Below are 19,602 nucleotides of genomic sequence, written 5' to 3'. Positions count from 1 at the left end.
TCTGAAAAATAAAGATAAAAAAGAAAAATAAGAGTCTCACTCAAGACACTTAAGAGGAATACACTAAAGACATTTAAGTAATTTATACACCCAACAAAGGCTTCATGATAAATTGCATTGTTCTAGTATCCTTGTAAACTATTATCATCTCTCTTTCTAGAAAAATAATGACAGCTTATATTTTTCTCCATCACTGGCTAATTAACATAGGTTTTAAAATAAAAATACTTGATTTTATTTTTAGTCTGAATCCACATAATTCCAGTTATTATAAGAGTTATTGTATCTTGTTAATTCTGTTCACTTTTCACCAGAATCTACTTGAGTTTACCAGTGTATCTAAGGATATTAGCTTGGCAAAACAACAGTTTGCATAATTAATTTGGATAACAGAAAAAAATCTTTCTGTGGGCACACTTTATAAAGAGAGAAGTAGCTCAGCTTTCAATAGCCACAAAAATCAGCAGGATCAAACAAATTATTACTAAATACCTCTTCCTTGGTGTGAGGTGCCAATAATCCTTCTCTCGGGTAACCAGCAGTCTCTTTGTCATATTAAAATTGGATTTTTCCTCCACAAAGAAAATGAGGGAGTATTGTAAAAATCATAAGCGTTTTTAAAGCACTGAGCTCTATTACAGCTTTGAAACCAAAAGAATTTATCTTTTCTCCCCCCTCTTTTTTTTAATGTACCCGTTATGATGAGGGCTGTAAGTATTCTCCTTTTAAACATACTAATGTTTAACACCTCTGCGTGGTGAGAGGATAATCATTATTTTACAGTTAAGGAAATACCTTGAGACAAAAGAATTAGTTATTTGACACTAGAGAACTTGTGTAAATTTCCCCACAGATTTCCTGTCTCCCAAGTTTGTTATTTAACTCTAAGCAGCAGTATCCAAAGAGTCTGTAGTTGTGCATTTGACTAGAGGCTCTTTATTTCAGCTGTTCCTATTTCAACTGTTAGGCAAAATATTCAAACTTGGTCTCACAATTTTACTATGAGTGCTATTTTATTTGAAGCAGAAAATTACCAGGAAACTTCACTAGATCACCCTCTCTTCCCTTCTGCCCAAGATCCTGTGTTTTCTGAAAGAACACTCAAATACCTTCATGCAGGCAGTAGGGAAACCACACTCCTGAGCCTAGCCTCTCCTTAAGTGACCTAGTTCTAGTGTTTTCCCCACCTCTGAGATTTTGTGGGAGACACTATACCCCCTGTATTTTTCAGTCTATGCTGGGATGCATTTTCTAGGGCAGAAGAAAGGGGTACTTGTTCTGTTGTTTTCCCCCAGCAAGCAAAACAAGGGCATCACCAGTAGTCAGAGAACAGAAGTGAAAGGATACTACTTACATCAGCTCTAGGTAGGAGAGAAGTGAGAACTTCCACCCACTTTTACCAGTGAACTCCTCATTCACTCTTCTTGCCCACATGGTAGCCAAAAGCATGTCTTTTCATGACATGCATCAGGGAAATCAGCATTAACAAATAGTATTGTATTTCTAACTACAAACAGCCTCTTATTTCACAGGAAGATGCTTGTTTCCTGTGAAATGAAACTATTACATGATAATCTAGCATTTCTTTTGATAACATAACAGCATCCCAAGCTGAAGGCTGGGCAATTACTACAGAAATATCAGGGAATTCCCCCAAATCATTATGATCCTAAAATGTGATTTTCAACTCTAATGCTTCCCTCATCTGCTTGAATATTATAAATCCATTTGTTTTCATGGCATATAGTTTCAGAATTCTATTACAATATATCCACAAACACCATGGCTTTGCTACCTTAACTTCTGAAATCTTCAGTTCACTTAACCCAGGTCTTCTCCATTCCTCCACCAGCCCCCCCATGCACATTTTCTTACATTAAAAGAACATCAAGCTGTATCTAACATTTGGAGTTAAGTAATCATGGTGAATTCAAATAGAAATGTTTATTACTGTATTATCTGCTGGCATAAAGATGATTAGTTTCAAGATAACCAAAGACTTGAATAGTAACTATCTGCACTGATTAGCTAGCAACTTTCAAGCAGAGTATAAGGATTGACATACCGCATCAATATTGAAACCTGGACAGTCAGTCATAGCATTAACTCAGGTTGTAGGAAAATTAGTAGCTGAGGAACATGGAGCTAATGATCAGCAACACCCATTTTTAGACTTGCTAGAATATTTTATCATCATCTGATTGTGCACTATGATCAGGAATACCAATATATTTATAATTGTGCAAAATCTGACCTCACATTTGAATGAATCTCCTGTCTCACAGATAAATCTGTCCAGTAGAACTGTAATCTAGAACCATAAAATTAATTAACACCTTAGACCGTAAGGCTCAGCTAACAGGCTTGCAGCAGTTTCAGCAGTTGTCTAGCTGAAAACACAAATACCGAACTTGACTGCCACCTGCTGGTAAATAACGGAATAAGTAGTAAAACATGCCAAGTGCAAACTCATCCCATTTCTGGTGTAATTAATCGGATCCTATTTCAGTGAGTGCAAATCAGGTATGAGTTACATTAACTTGAAACTGAAAGGGTCAATGACTACTTCAATGTCTTACCTTCTGTACTCCTGCAGATCTTCTGACTTCTCTTCTTTCCCAGAGCCTTGAAAGGAATTCACTGCAGTGGTCAGTGGTTTACTTTCAAGCGTCCTTCCTCCATTGCTGCTGTAAACCTGTGACGATGCTCATGCAAAAGTTGATGTCCACGTTGCATAATACTACATTTACATTCTGGCATGAAAGGACTGGCACAGGATCACAGTCTGGAAGGCAACTCAGAGCAATTCACATATCCATTAAAAGTCCCTCCCTCTCTCTATTAATCATTTTAAAAGAGCATCAGGAATCAGTAAATAAATCAACATTTGAAATAAGAACAGAGTATGCTCTGCATAGAAACAGGAGTAAATCTTAATTTCAGGTCCTGTCTGGCTTCAACAGGTTATCCATGGAAATCTGGCTTTATAATCTACTAGATCATATACCTGGTCCTGCATATTCCTACCAGACTGGGAGTGAATATTTCAGCAATTGACTGAGACATGATTCAATCTCTAGAGCAAAGCCTAAGGCCAGCAGAGATGATGCCAATAACCTGGCAGATGTGCTGCAAAGGGTTGAAGTCTCAGAGCTGAGCTTCCCACTGAGGAGGTAGCATGGAAGAGGTCAAGTAGGAACCTCTAGTGCTGCCACTGGCAACTTCTAAGCACCATTTTAGGTGATCCCTAAGATTTTTCCGTTCTAAACCATCAAAATTGCAAAAGGACTAACATGTGCTAAAGCTAACTTTCCACTGATTTGTACTGAAATCACTGCATGATCAGCTTTGGAAAAAATCAAGGTACCAGAAATACTTGTGGAGTTCATCTCACACCAACTTGTTTTATGAGGTCTAAGTAACTCTCATTTCCTATGTTTGCCTTGTGGCTTCTCTAATGTTTAAAAACATGCAACCACTAAATGAAGCTTACAGTACTTCCCATTCACTTCACCTTATTAAGTATTGGACTGCCTATACATAACTCAGAAAGCTACTTTTGTGTCTTAACAACTAGTCTGAAAAGAGAGTTTGTTGGGTTGCTATTTCTTTCACAGTTTTTCACAATAAAAAAGCTGACATCATTTTCAGCACCAAGTCCAAAGGGCGACTGAATCTGAGGACTCAGCTGGTCCCTCCACCTTTATCACCATTAAGGTAGGTTACAAAAACATAGCCAAACATGGATACATGAGAGAATCTATTCCCGCATTCAGAAGTGTTATTGAGTTTGTAAAGCAGGTACTTTTAAGGCATGTTCTTGTAACAGTCAATACCACAGATGTCATTTTAGGAGAATGTCCAATCCTCAGTCCGTTTTCACATAACTAAAGGAAAAGGCAACTAAAGCAATCAGTGAAAAAGGCCTCTCTCCCCCCACCCCTGCACCCCCAGGCACGTCTGCTACTGTAGTTCCTCTCTCAAGACTGTTTCATTCATGTCCTAGACCCTTTTCATCTCTGAAAGAAAGGTGATTTGAAGTAAACACTTCTACCTATGCAAGTTCTTGATGTATTCTATTACATGTCCAGGTGGGCCATTTCTATTTGTGCCCAGTCCTTTTATTGCCTTTTTTAGTACAGAAGTGCAAAGACTGTTCATTTTCCTAAGAGAAAAGTTTGAGAGGCTATTTTTGTTCCAGAACATCAACTAACACTTCTAAATTAGGTAACATAGCATAAACATTTTCCACATTTTGGAAAAGATAACTCACCAATGGCAGGGACAGTCAACATAGCCTTTTGTTTCCATATACTGCAGATAAAATAAATTTTTTTTTTTCAGATTTAGTCAAAAATTGCCTTTTGTTTTAATGATACAGATCTCAATATATTAAAATATATCTATATATAAAATATATCTATACTATTTTCATTTTTTTAAAAGCTTGAACTCAATTTAAAACTTTTTATTGAAAACTAAGTTTTAAAAACAATTTAAGTATTTTAAAAAATGTATCTATACTATTTTCATTTTTTAAAAAAGCTTGAATTCAATTTAAACAAACTTTTTATTGAAAACTAAGTTTTAAAAACAATTTAAGTATTTCAAAAATTTCCAGAAATTAAAACAGAATTATTTTCAACAATTTCAATTTTCACAACATAATCAGAACATACTGAAAGCAAGAAAATAATGTTATTCATAATTTAAAGGTAATGAGTTTAGCCTCATACAAGACTTATCCAACAATCCCAGACAATTAAGCTATCATAGACAGAGAATATGGAAGATGTATGTAAATACACATTTAAAAAGTCACTATTCTACTACCTTTTAAAAAAGTATTGATTTTTACATGCCTGAAAAATGATCACTTATACATGAAAACTTGCATCCGACAGCTGTTCGCATTGTTGCTCATATTCCTTCTTCACAGTTTATAAAATTTTGGAAAGACAGTTTGTCTTCAGCTGAGAACCTCTTTTACTGCAGGATAGGATGTAGAAGACTGTCAAATTTCTTGTGCTACTAATACTTCCCTGGTGAATTTAGTTCTCTTCCAAAGATTACATTTTTACCAGATTGAGAAAAATCTGAAGTTGCACATGAAATAAAGAATATTTGAATTGATTTCTGATTCAGCTGTGGGTTTTCACTCTACTGGTGACACAGTTAAGCTTGAACACGACATTAATGAAACTGAATCCTGGCCCATAATCCGGGATCTTGAGCACTGTGCTATTGCAAATAAATGCTTTCATCTCAGATAATGACTTCTATAACAAGGTGTTTGTTTTTCCAGTTACTTGCTCTCTAGATGAGTCACCATCCCACAGTCTAACATGAAGATAACATCTTGTTCCTCTGCACAGTGCACCACCTTTTAGTTCTGTAGCATGTGAAAGTGTTAACTTCAAAGCACAACACAGACTGTTTAAACACTGACTTTATCATACCACGCAGTGTAACATTGCCTAAACCTAAATAAAATGCTTGTAAAATGCTTTGAAGATATGAAGCTCTACAATTACTGACTAGGAACAGTACTGAATAATATCAAAACTGGTGAAATAATTCCTGCTGAAATGGGCACAGAAATTGTTCCAAGTTGCACCATGGACAACTACGTTCCAGCAGCATGAACTACCCTTGGCAGGGGGAAGGGAGAAGGAGAAAAACCAAACCTAGACCTTTCTAAGCTGAAATTCTACTTTTGAAGCAAACGGAAATAAAATTCAGTGATTAATTTACCACTCACCACTTTCTAAGAAAAAATAAAGTATTACAAAAATCAAAACCACAAACATTGAGCCTTAAAACGACAAGTAATCTTTACATAATTTAATGCACCTCTTAAAACATAAATCTTAACCCCCAAAATGGTAAAACATAACAGTTTCTTATATTTAAAGCTCAGACTGAAGAAACAAATTGTACCAGTACTGTCAATTCTCACTTGTAGCTTCAGTTGTACTCCTATAATTGACATTACAATAAATCACTTCCATGAAGAATTAAAATAATCAAATGTCTCCTTCTCCATAACATGCAGAACCACTATCTGCTACATGTTTGTAGCCTAGATTGCTCCAGTTTCTACACGGCTCATCCATACGGCAGAATCCATAAGCTACTGGGTGCATGAATGACTGAAGTACAGGATCTGGCATATCCAGTTGGATTCACTGTCCTTTTGCTGTGAAGCCTCCACTCCTTAAGTATTGGATCAATTGCACTATGGCAAAGTACCACAGAACAAATGCCTCCATCACAGGCACTCCCTGGATTTGTTTCTTTCCAGCTGTGTACAGTTCTAGTGTACTTGCTGCCCTAAGTACCCAAGGCCCAAAGAAACTCCTTCCAATGCCAAAATTAAATTCTCAGCAAAATTTATGTCATTTCCATAGCTTGGAATTGAGAGGAGAAATAGTTTAATTTCTTGATTAAAATGACTAAGTGCTAAAAGCATCTTTTGAAAACAAACCTATCGTTCCTGACTGCCAGGAAATTTTAAAAGGCCAACAACTAAGCCTCAGTGAGGCTTTTTGTCATACTATACATACTCAATTTTTACTCTAGTTATACAACACGTACACTGAAAAGGACTCATAGCAAGTTCCATCAAAGAACTAGACAGTAATTTATCTGTGGGCAAAATCCATCTCAACACTGGCAAGCGTCCCACTGAGCAGGCTGCAAGTAAGTTTCTTATTTTAGATAGGTTTGTAGTACAACACTTACAGTAAATCTATTGCTAATTAGACAGTTTATCCACATCATTCTTAAATACTGTTCATTTTACAGTCTTTTCACTGTTCTGTATATCGCTCATACAGAAACATAACCCAACATTATGAAACTTTTTATAACTAAATGCAGTCATACATTTTGAAGATTACTGAATTCATAAACGTGCTTTGGTTTAGATATAATTGAGTTTTGCTGGTCTACAATGAACATCAACTAACTTCATACTCCTAATATGGCTCTAGGCTTCAAAATTATGAGGAGATCAAAACAGGTATTATTACACAAGGTCGGTCTTAATGGGGACAAAAAAAAAAATTAAGAGCACCATTTATAACTGTCTTTCAGAGACTTTTTCCATTCTTGCAGAAATTCCCTTTTAGTGTTTCAATATTAAACTTGCAACTAAACATGTTTAAGAAGTAACATTCAAATACTATTTTAGGTAGTTGATATTTAGAATCTTTAAGACACTTCCTTAAAAAGTACTTCAGTGTGGTAAATACAAATTATTCGTTATCCACAATGTCATGCAGACATACGCTTTATTAAAGCAACAGAAAAAAAGGCTTTTGCAAGGAAGTCACTTAGCAGTAGTAGCACTCTGAAACAGACTGTCAGACTGATTAGGGAAAGTCCACAGAATCTAGTAAGCTCTCTACATAAGAAACAGACACATCCTTACACATTTTTTTTCAGAGATAAAATACTGACACAATTCGCTAAACTTTACACTATACATATCCCATGTACCGAAAATAAGAAGCACCATAACTTCAGAAATAGTATCTTCACTGAATAGCCAGTATATGGAAGCATCAGGAAAGAAAAAAAAAACATTACAGAAGGCTTAGTTTGCTGAAAGATCAGTGAAGTTGATTTTTTCCCTTCAATTGATAAGAGTTTATTTTTCATATTTAAGCTCGAATGACTGAATAAGTGTAGTAGTCTAAAGCTTACTAATTATAAGGGATTTTTAAAACTGACCTGATGTGAAATTAGTTTAGCAGACTTTAGCAGACTAAAGCATATTCTTATTTCCCTAACCTCTGCCTGTGGTCTTTCACTTTAAAACACTTTCAGTATTAACAGTAGGCTTTATCTGACCTCAAGGTTTTTGTCCAGCTTTTCAAGAGTCAAGAAAATCAGGTTAAAAATTTAGTTTATAAAAGAATTCATATAAGCAAATGCACTTCAAGAGAAAAGAGCAGGACAAGCCCAGATATTCTGTTTGCAAATATATAAAAACCCTGGAGAAGAGCAACGCTATCCAACAGCAGTCAGGTTGCAAAGACTTTGGTCGCAAGAAGTGTTCAGAAGGTCAAGATGACAGTAGAGTTTAAATAGTCTTAAAGTTCTTCTTTATAACATTATAAATGCAATGAAGAAGACAAGACTATTCATTAAATATAAAAAGCAATTTTATAAAAACACATCAGAAGTTTATTGCTTGAAGAATACAGCATATGAAAAAGCACAAGAATGTCCAAAAGAAAGGTCACAAGGATCCAAACATATTACATCATACATACCAGATGCAGTAAAATGTTAACCTGAATTCTGCATCAGAAGGGGAAAAAAAAGCGTGAAAGTATATCTAATATTATTTAAAAGGAAAAGACTCAATTAAAATAGAAAGTGTGAAGGTGTTACAGTACAAATTAGAAAAGCCAACACTGCACTTTAACATTGTATCACTAGACTAGATTTTCTACCTTTGGTACTTAAACCTTTACAGAAAACTACTTCCTTGGTCAAATCCTGCCGAACGTATTTCACGTAGCATCCATGATTATTATTATATTTAAACATTCAACAAACCTTTTTTTTCTGAGTTTTCACTGCATGAATGCCTTTAAGGAAGTGTTCACATTTACTCAATAAGTAACTCAATGTATCTCAAATTTAAATCAAAAGTCACTGTGTGACCAAGATCTGAAAATATGCCAATTGTACCTTGTTCAGATCTTTATCTAAAAATGGGCACATCACTTTGCATCATTACGTAAACAGACTGCTGCAGCCCTCCTCAAGAATTCTGACTAGAGCAACTTGCTGAGGACCTAAGTTAAAAAAAACAACCCACATTGTTATACAGCTATTGGATCATCTACAGCAGTATGCAAGTGGCTTTTCTAGTCTGCTCAGATTAGTGTACCAGAAGATATGCCAGTATTACTTTAAGTAACACATTAAAACTCAGTAATGGACACTACTGTGCTTTATTTCAACACAAAGAACAGCTGCTCATCCATTAATCAACAAAATTTTCAAATCAACTATCAAAAGGACTACTACATCATTTCGGTTCCATATATTGCTGATCACTCTTGGGGAATAGTTCATCAAAAACCTGGACTTACCTATAAACCAATTTGAATGAAGAAAATGCTATCTTTCAGCAAGGTATTTTAGTAATCCAGTGGCAACCTAGTCTGGACAATGTTAGCATTATGCTGACAATAACGACTAATCAAGGTTAAATAAAATCCCTCTTTTTCTGCAAGCATGCTCTCAGCTTTTGCCTTCATCGGCTTGAACACTTAATCATTCCCAGTAACATCAGTGGAACTAAAACAACTCTGTTTCATCAGGTTCCAGCTTTACATTTCAACAATATGAATATATCTGGACTACGCAAGAAATACCATCAACAACAGTTAACATTAAATTGGAGTGAAATAATAAGAATAACTAGTCCTCCAAACTGGGCAGTATTTGAAATGAAATATTCAGTTAGGACTTTCAATGGATGTCATAATAAAACCACGGGTTTACTTTTTTCACCCCTATACAAAAAATGACTGAATTTGTACAACTCCTATTAAACATACCTTTTCCTAGATTGGTGAAAATGTATCATTTTCAAATTTGTAACAAGTGTGGTATTTGAGCATATATAATATTTATTGCCATTTACATCTTCATTTTAAAAAGAACTAAGAATTCAGACTCTACTATACTGAACTCTGCCTTTTTCCCAGTAGCAGATTATGTCTACTATACCACTCCCCCAAAAAACAATTAAAAATTCTAAGTAAGATTTTATAGTTTAGTTAAAAGGGAAGAAATGCAAACGTGGATTTAGAGCTTTCTGTATAAATCTCACTATATTTTATAAACTCGTTGTTTATTGTAACACTGTTTATTGATCAAATAAACGACGCACTGCTATCTAAAATTTCCATATACACCATTAAAAATCCAAAGTTGATATGATACTGAACCTTAAATCTTCAAGAGTTCAAAAAAAGACAGTTTATACATGTACAGCACACAACAGCAGACAACCCCTAGAATACCAATTGCCAGTCCATGATGCGTACAAAATTACAGGTAAGCATTCATTTCACTGTTTTCATTGTGCAGGAAAAATATTTCTTAGTGAAGACAAACTCAGCTGGTGAATTTCAGATATCATCTTCATCATCTTCATCCTGAGAGGATCCTGCCTGATTGGATGCACTGGCTGAGGCAGCAGCAAGCTGTGCTTGTTGAGCTGCTTGTTGCATCTGTAGCCACTCCTGCTGTGCCAGTTCTGCTTGCTGTTGTCTAGCCTAAAGACATGAATTCAATTGTTAAAGTTACTGAACAACTGGTGAAGAATCTCTAGAGCACTTTAGCTTTAAAAGCAATTTTATTTGCACGAGCTTTCCAATAGATCATTTTGTATAATTTTTATTAGTTGTACATACCTTAACAATTTGTACAAAGATGTATAGCTATCTTCTCTAATCTAGAATAAAATAACTTTTTGACAGGACTTAAACAGCCCTCTTTCAGTCTTGCTGTTGACAAAATTTCTTAAACTTTACTCTTCAGAGACCACCATTTGGAGCACTTACACTTACAAAAACAAGAGGCAGGGGCTACTGTACTTCAGTTCCATTTTAAGGATCGCGCAGAACCATTTCCCAATGGAAAAAATTAAGTGATGCAAAGCAGTGGAAAGTTTAAGCTTCAACTTTTAAGGGACCAAAACATTCAATCAGTTCAGAGATGAGAACCCTGCTTTGTTGATTGCAATACAATATAAATACTAAAACTAACAGATGTGTAGTCCTTCAATTGCACTCCACAGGCACACTATTACAAAAACAGCAAAAATGTCATGTCCTGTTTTGCTAAGTTCTCAAATAAGGATTCTCAAATTGAGGAAGTCTTTGCTGAGAATGGCACCGTCCTTTAATTATAGGTATGAACGTTGCTAGCAAAACATTTCAAATAGTTCAGGTAGATGCCCACTCACTTCTCTATTGAGAATTTTCACTTGTTTTTCAGCTGATACTACTACCTCAACAGTATGCTAATCACTTGTGCTCAGGAACAGTTACAACTTCAACTTTTGTTGTGTATAAGCATTAGAAAGAATTTTTTTGAAATTAGAATTCTTCATACATTTTAGTTTTTTTCTTTTGCAGGTCATGAAGATTGCAATTTCCTTTCCAACCCCATTTCATGCATTCAATTTTCCATTTTTTTCCAAACATCCACAAATTAGGCAGTTTCCCCAGACTTCAAGATGCCCGAGGATGATGTTTTGGCAAGTGATCAAAAAAGTGTTTATCTACTTAGTATCAGTGAAAAAGTAAGAGTCTTCCTACATTATAAGAAGTGTCACAATTCCTTGGTCTGTTCTAGCATAAAAAGAACAAACTTTTACAGAGGTAGAAATCTCTTCTCAGTGGGGATTTTTCAATATTTTCAACTTCAAGTGATAGCAAAGATAAAAAGGTTTGAAAGCAATTTTTTAAGATACTGAAGTTTTAAAAACAGGAAGACAACAGCATTTGTACCCATATAACAGGGGTATAAACATTTTTCATACATTAGGTAATAATAGGGCTCTCTACTGACCTTGTTACAATCAATTGAAGTTTACTGTACACTCAACAAGGTGATGCACACATATGCACCAGGAACCAGAGACTCAGCACTTCACACTGGACAGATCATTTTGTCTATGCTTACCCTAACTGACATTTATAACTACATCACTTCCTTGGCCATTTGGAAAACAAGAAGAAGAAATTCCACTAGGTTGTACTGGCTAAGAACATTTATCAGGATCTGATGAGCTTATTCTTTAATTGCTCAGGCTACTTCACAGATGAACTTTACCTGCAAACTATACTGAGGGAGCCCCCCATAAAATCACATCTGTGAAAGCCTTTATGTTATATAGATACCTATGGACATGCATTAACATTGGGACGTGCCATTCCACTGACTTCGGGCATTTACAATCCTCCAGGCTATAGGTGTCAAGCATTCACACTATTAACAGGAAAATATTTTAAACCACTAGTGCAGGTACTTTTACCATTCAGGCAGTTAGCATTAGCATCATGATCTGGAATACTAAAAAGATGAAGCACACAAACAAATAAGCACTCAAGTAAATATTTTCAGAAATTAAATGACCTTTTCCAACAGCATATCACAACTAATACTTTTGAAAATAAGACTGCCATCTTAGAATCTAAGCAAAGATTTTTGCATATTAGCAAAGAATATTTTTTTAAAAGAATTATACAATCTTGTCAAACTTGTATGCATTGCCCTAATTTAGACATCAGCACACAGTATCACAATACAAAAAATAAAACACATACCTCAAAAGGATATTCTTCAGATAAAACATGGCTTACGTAAGATGGCAATTGTTTATTTTTTTGTTTATTCATTTTTTTTCACTCAGGAACTAGTATTTCCTCATACACCTCTTTGCTTTTTATTTTGTAGACCATGTTAACTTATTTGATCAAAAATTAAGGGAAAAAAAGCAGGTATTAAACTGTTACTTGTAAATCTAACCCTTTTTTCAGAAGGGGATATGTTGGTCTTTTTAATGCCAGTACAGATGGACAAAAGCACGTGAATTTGTCACAACTAAACCTCTGCAGGGTGACAAGAGCCATGTGGTATGCTGAAACTTCAACTGCCTCATGCACTTAAGATTCTTAACATAGGTGGCATCTCAGAATATGAAAAATAGTAATTAGTGTTTTGGCAAGACATAAGAATAGCAAAGCCAAGGAAGAGGAAGCTCAAATAATCAAATATGGTAACACAATTGAAAGTGCACTTTCATGAGAAGAAGTTAAAGTAAGCAAATAGAGAAAATGAGGCTCATGCCTTGAGTGAGAGGGAAAAAAAAAGAAAAGAAAGAGATGCTCTTCATATCACTTAGTATAGAGAATGGTCTTATTTTCAAACTAAGAGAAAAAGAGAGGGAAAGATGGTGTAGGAAGATAAATAAAATTGGCTCTTCAAAATTTAAACTTGAAGTTGTTTGCAAACTATCTGTGAAACCTGTGGAGGGGATAGAAGGCAGAGATGAAGGACAGTGCACATGTGTATCTTGCAAGGATTGCCCCTTTAACATTTATCAGTGAATTCACTCAATCAGAATCTTATCAAGAATAAAGGAAGATGAGAAGGGACAATTAGAAATTCTCAATAATTAAACATTTCTTTCAAACACTAAGAAAATATTTGTGCATTGATGGCCATAAAATATATTTCTGCTTTTTAATACATCAAAATTGGTAATTTCCTAAAATACTAGCTGTCATTTCTGTATCTCCTCAGCCAGGTAATTCTTAATGTATTCTATACAATAGAACAGAAATACCTGTCTTAGTATTTGGGGGGAGGGGGAAGTTTTTTAAACCTAGAAAACAAGTTTATTGTTTCTATAAAAGTCCTATGCACCAAACTACAAAAGTAACATGAACAAGCATCTTATTGATTGCCTTTACTTCCCCTAATTCAAACAGGCCAAGGTCAACAGCATCTTACAAGCCATAGCAATCTACAAGGAATAGGATACTTCTCGAGGCTTACACATATTTTTGTGGCAATAGATCTATTGCATCAACTACTCCAATCTCATCAACACCAGTATTGCCTCACTTACTTTCGCAAATAATTCCTGTTGCTGCCTTAGAAGCTCTTCTTCTGGAATGCCGAGATTTTCCAAGCGCGAACTGGCCTTTCTTCTCTTTAGTGCTACTGTTTTGCATTCTTGTAAGACTTCTTTTACTTCACTGATATAGGAGCCAAAACCCAAACTTTCTAGTGCTAGAAAGAAAGAAAGAAAAACATTGTTCATCTTTTATAAGACTTCTGACAGTACACATCAACTTGTTTATTCAAAAGAGTTCTTGTAAAAAAATTGTCAATTTGAGCATTTTCTTTCATCAGCTGATAAAACACTGTTTTCATAATGATCTGACAACTATTTTCCCTGTCTCTTCTCCTATGTCATTTACGAGTTCACATCATCAGGCCAGAAAATTAAAGGCAGTCCAGAACAACCAAACTAGTCTGCACTTGAAGACAGTTCAGGAGTTTCAGATACATTTCCTACCTTCCCTAAAGAGGGATGAAATGATTCTTGGAAGACATCTTTCTCCCATGTTCTACATATCAGATTCAAGCAGGAACTATACAACCAAGAAGTCCTTCCTGTTTGAATTGTTCACCTTTAATCTCTTATGGATTATACCCCAGTTTTGTTGCAGGTTTTCAACAGGAGATAAAATAGCTACCTATTATAACAGAACAGAAATATGCATAGAAAGTGATCGCAGATCTTTCATCAAGACAGAAATAATGAATATTACCTTAGAACTATCAATTTTTGCATTTATTTCTTAATTAATTTCTTAATATCTGAACATTTCAAATATCAAGAAATTAAGATCATATATATATATTTATATGTATTTTATATATATATACACACACACACACCCCTTTATTGTTTTATTTCTAGAGCAAAATCCTTTTATTTAGCCCCACATGCAAATGTGTTTGGAAATAAATTCCTACACTTTCACCAGATAGAGTACCCCAAAAAAGCAGCTATTTCCTACAACAACAGTCTTTCCAAGAATGGAAAATTAAAGTAAAGGATTAAGGGAGAAAAAAAAGAGAGAGTAGAGCAAGTGACAAAAGGCACACTGTTTCTTGATTCACCTATTTACCTCCATATGCCTATACCTCCTGAAAAGGAGAAGCTTTTACAAAATACGCTAGAAATATTATATAAACACCAATTTTATTAGAAACAAGTCTCAGCTTATTAAAACAGCTAGTACATCTCCAATGTATATACAAATCACAGTTCTCCTTACAGAATGATAGCTCCTATTTTACTTTTACCTTATGTTATAAGCTATTCAAGAAATAGCATTAGAACAAACCACACAACTATCATCATCAGTAACTTGTCATAACCAAACCCTTATTTACAGTAATTTATACTACATTCTGACTTCAATTCTGTAAGCAATCTTCTCCTATCCGTAAGTAAGGAGGCACACCATTGTATCATACACCTAACCATAACCCAAAGACATTCTTCAAGTTTTCAGCTTCCAACCTGTACTCAGGAGACAATTCATGTGTCGTCTTCCATACAACAGTACAGTGCAGCTGTCTAATCATGCCAGACTAGCACTCCTTTAAGACATATCATTTATTTGGAAAATGAATTTACATAATATCTATTTTTAAGATAAAAGACAGACTAATTTAGAGATAAATAACTTTAAACACACTATACCCGTTCAGTCTCAGCCTACCCAGATACCAGAAACCAAATCAAAAAAAGTCCAGCTTCCAACAGAATCACCAAAATTCTTCAAGAACTTGTTTAACATGACTTTAAGCACAGTATACCTGCTCAGTCTCAGTCCACCCAGATACCAGAAACAAAACCAAAACCAACAAAAAAATAGTCCATAGTTTCCACAGAATCACCCAAATCCTTCAAGAATTTGTTTCACATGACCTCAGCAGACAGTAGGCAAATATATGTTTCACAGTGCAAAACTGGTTGCCTTAATGGCCCAAAAATGCCTTGAAAATATTTAAGAACTCACTGATTTTTAAAACAAATATATACATAGAACTACTCCAAATCATAATTCATATTTTTAAAGCATATAAAATTAAGAGCCCTACAAGTCTAACTTCACTAAGACAAACCATCACAGCACATACATAGATGCTCATCAAAAGAACATTCACAGTGACGAGGCTTAGCAATCTTCTGTATCACAGTATGAAGAACTGCCTAATCTGAAGTGAACAGCGAAACACTTCCATAGCAATTTTAAATAACAATAGATTATAGGCAATATATTTTAAAATCTTTCTGAAACACATCCAGGGTTTACAGAACACATGCATGGAAACACTACAAACCCTTTTACAAAAGCATGGTGCTAAGATGTGGGATAAATAGGTATTATTTCAGGAGAACTACTGTTCTGCCAATCTTTCTACTTCTTCTAGAGATTCTTAAATCCACATGTCTATTCAAATTGCTTAAAGTTTAGTGTCTTACAAAAATTAGAATGATCACATCACATTTAAATGACTGAATCCAAAAACACAGCATGTTCAAAGAATAAAAAGAAATTTCTCATAATTTACAAATATCAACATCACAACCATCATTTCTCCAGCTTCCTCCCTTCTTAGAGGCTTAAGGGGCAGATCTCTGATTATTTAGTACAGCAAAATTAGTTCTATGTTTGTTTTTAATACAGCCAGGTCATATAAACCTGTGATGCAAAAGAAACAGTGTCAATGTTTTAACAATTCATGAAGAGATGCTACAGGATTTCTCATCAATTCACAGCCTGCCTTACTGCCAACTTCATGTATACAAAGTAATCAACTTCAGAAAAACAGTGATTCAACATTTCACCATTTCCGGAAGTCAATAAAAGACTAATTCCTCATAAAATACTGCTTCTTCATGTAAGAAGCTCTCACAACTCCACCAGACTGGACTATTTTCTATGCCAGGGTACTTTTTTTTTTTTTGGGGGGGGGGGGGGAAACAGTTTTTTTAAAAAAAAAAAAAAAAAAAAAAAAAAAAAAAAAAAAAAGAGCCCTGTACCCATAGTTGGATTCCCAACAGTGCGATTCCATAGTAGACCTGGAGATGATCTTCACTTAGACTGTTACATAACCTTGGTGCTTCACGCATTCTCAAGGCGAGCTGCTTTGTGTTTTGTTGCTATTACTGAGCATTTTACTGAGACTGCTGGCATAGTCTGAGTGCATCTACCAAATCTCTCATGGGATGTGAGCAGCCATTGCTGTCCTTTCCCTGTGTTGGTTCACAGCACTGTGCTGGTCAAGTGTTTGTGTTACCACACAGTGACACCGAGTGGAGAAATCATCTACCTGAACACATCCCTGCAGGGCAGGGGGTCTGGTTCAGCACAGGGCCACAAATCATTTTTGCTAGCACAGCAAAGGAATGAGCATTTTATGCACCACTGCTGCCTATTGTGACAAAATGCAGTTTCATATTACCTCCAATACAGTCCCACTGCAGGGTGTCACCAAAAGGAGCTGTTCTACCTTCTTTACTCTTCCTCCTTTCCAATGAAATGCCTTCCCTGCCCTTGCACCAGATCTAGTAACAGCATGTCCACACGAGTCAGACTGACAAGCTCACTCGATAGAAAACTATGTGTCCTCCCAATTGCCCAGCCAACTCATCCTGTACAATTGCTACATCCAGCTCCAGGGAGGGCACAGGACAAGAAGATCCTTTTTTGACAGCAGCTGCTATTTAAATCAGACCAGGTTGGATGTGATAAACCCTAACCTCATTTTACTTTTAAATAAGCTGGTTTAAGCAATTGAAAGGATTAAGATAGCTATACGATCATAAGACCACAACATATTTTTGTATTACTGAATTTGTTAGCATCATTGTGGCAAAACCACGCCAAAAGGTATTCAAACTAGCAAACATCTCAGATGTATGAAGACCAAATTACAAAAATGCTGAAATACTATGTCTTTATATACATAGCCTTATAATTTCCAAAATGACTGATCTAAATTCTCATGCTCCACAGAGAGATCATCTGCTAACTAACCAGTGTCTGGAAGAAGTAAGTAGCACCTACACCTCCTTAAAGATAAGGACAGCAGTAAATCCAGGAGCAACTCCTTCTGTCTCTGGAGCATTATAAAAGAGATACATCTCTAAGTTTTATTTGATAAAATTTGACTAAATGGACAGATCTAATCTGAAACTAACGTTTTTTTAAAAAAAACACTCAAATTCAATGTCTCAGGCACAGAAGAAGGCATAGACAAAATATTGCTTGGGGATCATCTGCTGATGACATAAGCAGGGTCCTAACATTTCAATTTCCACTTACTCTTACAGTTTTGGATATCCTATCAAAAGTGTCCCTTGTTTTCAAAAATCCAGACTAACCCTAGGATAGCAGTAAGTGAAAGCTTTCCAAGAAGCACCTACACTAGGCCGAAAAATACTTAAGTGAATTATTTATTGTCCTCAACCTTAAAGATCACCTTCATTCTCATGTTAAGGATTGAGCTCAAACCTTTGGTGATCACTTGACGAAACTTTCTATATATTAAGAAGCATCATACCACAGTATACTTCCACATGTGAGCACAAGTTTTACCCTTTACATCCTGAACTTCTGTAATGGAGCTGCTTTTCTGAACATCCTGTTTCCACTTTCAAAATGCCTATTTTTGAACATTAAAGGTCATATATAGTGTGTATTTTCTTCTATTGTTTATAATCCAGTCAGGTATTGAAATGCTTCTGGTGAGCAAGCTGGCATCACACAAAGGAATCTGATCTTGGTTTTGTGGTTATTTGGTTTAACTAAACAATCTAGCAGCATGTTACAAAAACAAAGCACACACCAAAATAATCCATATTCCCCCCACCTTCACTAACTTGATATTTTTGCAGCCCTGAAATACCTCTGCTAGAAATGATACTCTTAACAGCTCTACCAGGCAGCAGAATGAAACATTCGGGCCACTTCCAGTATCACCGCTATCAATTTGTTTGCAACAGACATGGGTATCAACAACCTTTTCCTTAAGCAGTAAAGTGAATGAAACCAGACACCAGAAGAGACACACTGTGTATTTGAGTATAAGGTAAAAAAAATTTCCCCGTTTGTTGCAGAATTTAAAATACAACGAACAAGAGAAAGAGAGAGCTCTCTTCTTACTCAGCAAGGGCAAGTGCAAGTCAACAGCAGAAAAAGATGTGGTAGCACACGCCCTTTTTAAATACTTTCTGTGACAGACATGAACGCTTAGCTTTCAAGCTATCAGGCTCCCAGAGTGGCCCTACAGGCGTATTTGACTCTTTCTACGACCCAAAACCAGTGGGTTAAAGACGGCCCCACACGCCCGATCAGACCCTTCTGCCAGTCTCCGGGCAGAGCGACGTCTGGTAGGTTCAGGATCTCAAAGCAGCACGCGAGAGCGACCCGCGGGATTCCTCGGGGAAAAGCGGGCTTCCCCGCAGGGTGCGCCGGGGGCCGGCTGCGCGCAAGGGCGGCCTCGCCCGCGCCCGCCCGCCCCGCCGCCGCCGCCGCCGGGAACTTGCCCTGGATGACGTGCTCGGGGGAGATGGTTTTCTTCTCCGACTTGTTGCAGATCTCGTTGGCCTCGGAGGAGATGAGGTGGATGAACTCGGTGCAGCAGTTCACCACCAGCTCCCGGGCGTCGTTGGCCACGCGCACGTTGGGCAGCGTCTCCTTGATCATCTTGTTGATGGCGGCCCGGGGGATGGTGAGGTCGTCGTCGTTGCCCGAGGACGAGGCCATGCCGGCTGCCGCTCGCCGCCCGGGGGGCGCTGCGCTCCCGCGCTCACGGGCTCCCCCTCGGCCGCCGCGCGGGGCTCCAGCGCGCGCCGCGCCGCGCTGCGCCGGGGCGGGCGGGGCCCGGGCCGCGGCGGGCGGCTCGGCCGCTGCGCGCAGGGGGAGCGGGGGGGCGGCGCGGCGCGGGCGGCGCGGAGCGGCGCGGCGC

At 36.8% G+C, this 19,602-nt stretch overlaps 1 protein-coding gene across 1 annotated transcript; it reads right to left on the bottom strand.

Annotated features, from left to right (window-relative positions):
- Nucleotides 1-8,170: 8,170 nt before the first annotated feature.
- On the bottom strand, nt 8,171-19,472 carry DR1 (down-regulator of transcription 1). The gene is made up of 3 exons (XM_062581868.1): nt 19,181-19,472; nt 13,673-13,836; nt 8,171-10,307 (listed from the first exon to the last, which is right to left on the bottom strand). The coding sequence occupies exons 1-3, from the start codon at nt 19,398-19,400 to the stop codon at nt 10,161-10,163; spliced, it is 531 nt and encodes a 176-aa protein (XP_062437852.1). The 5' UTR covers nt 19,401-19,472; the 3' UTR covers nt 8,171-10,160.
- Between the last annotated feature and the right edge of the window lie 130 nt (nt 19,473-19,602).

This window comes from Rhea pennata, chromosome 8 (genome assembly GCF_028389875.1).
Source record: "Rhea pennata isolate bPtePen1 chromosome 8, bPtePen1.pri, whole genome shotgun sequence".
Classification (NCBI taxonomy): Eukaryota; Metazoa; Chordata; class Aves; order Rheiformes; family Rheidae; genus Rhea; species Rhea pennata.
The sequence above is the reverse complement of the archived record's forward strand: the minus strand, read 5'-3'. Positions and strand labels throughout refer to the sequence as shown.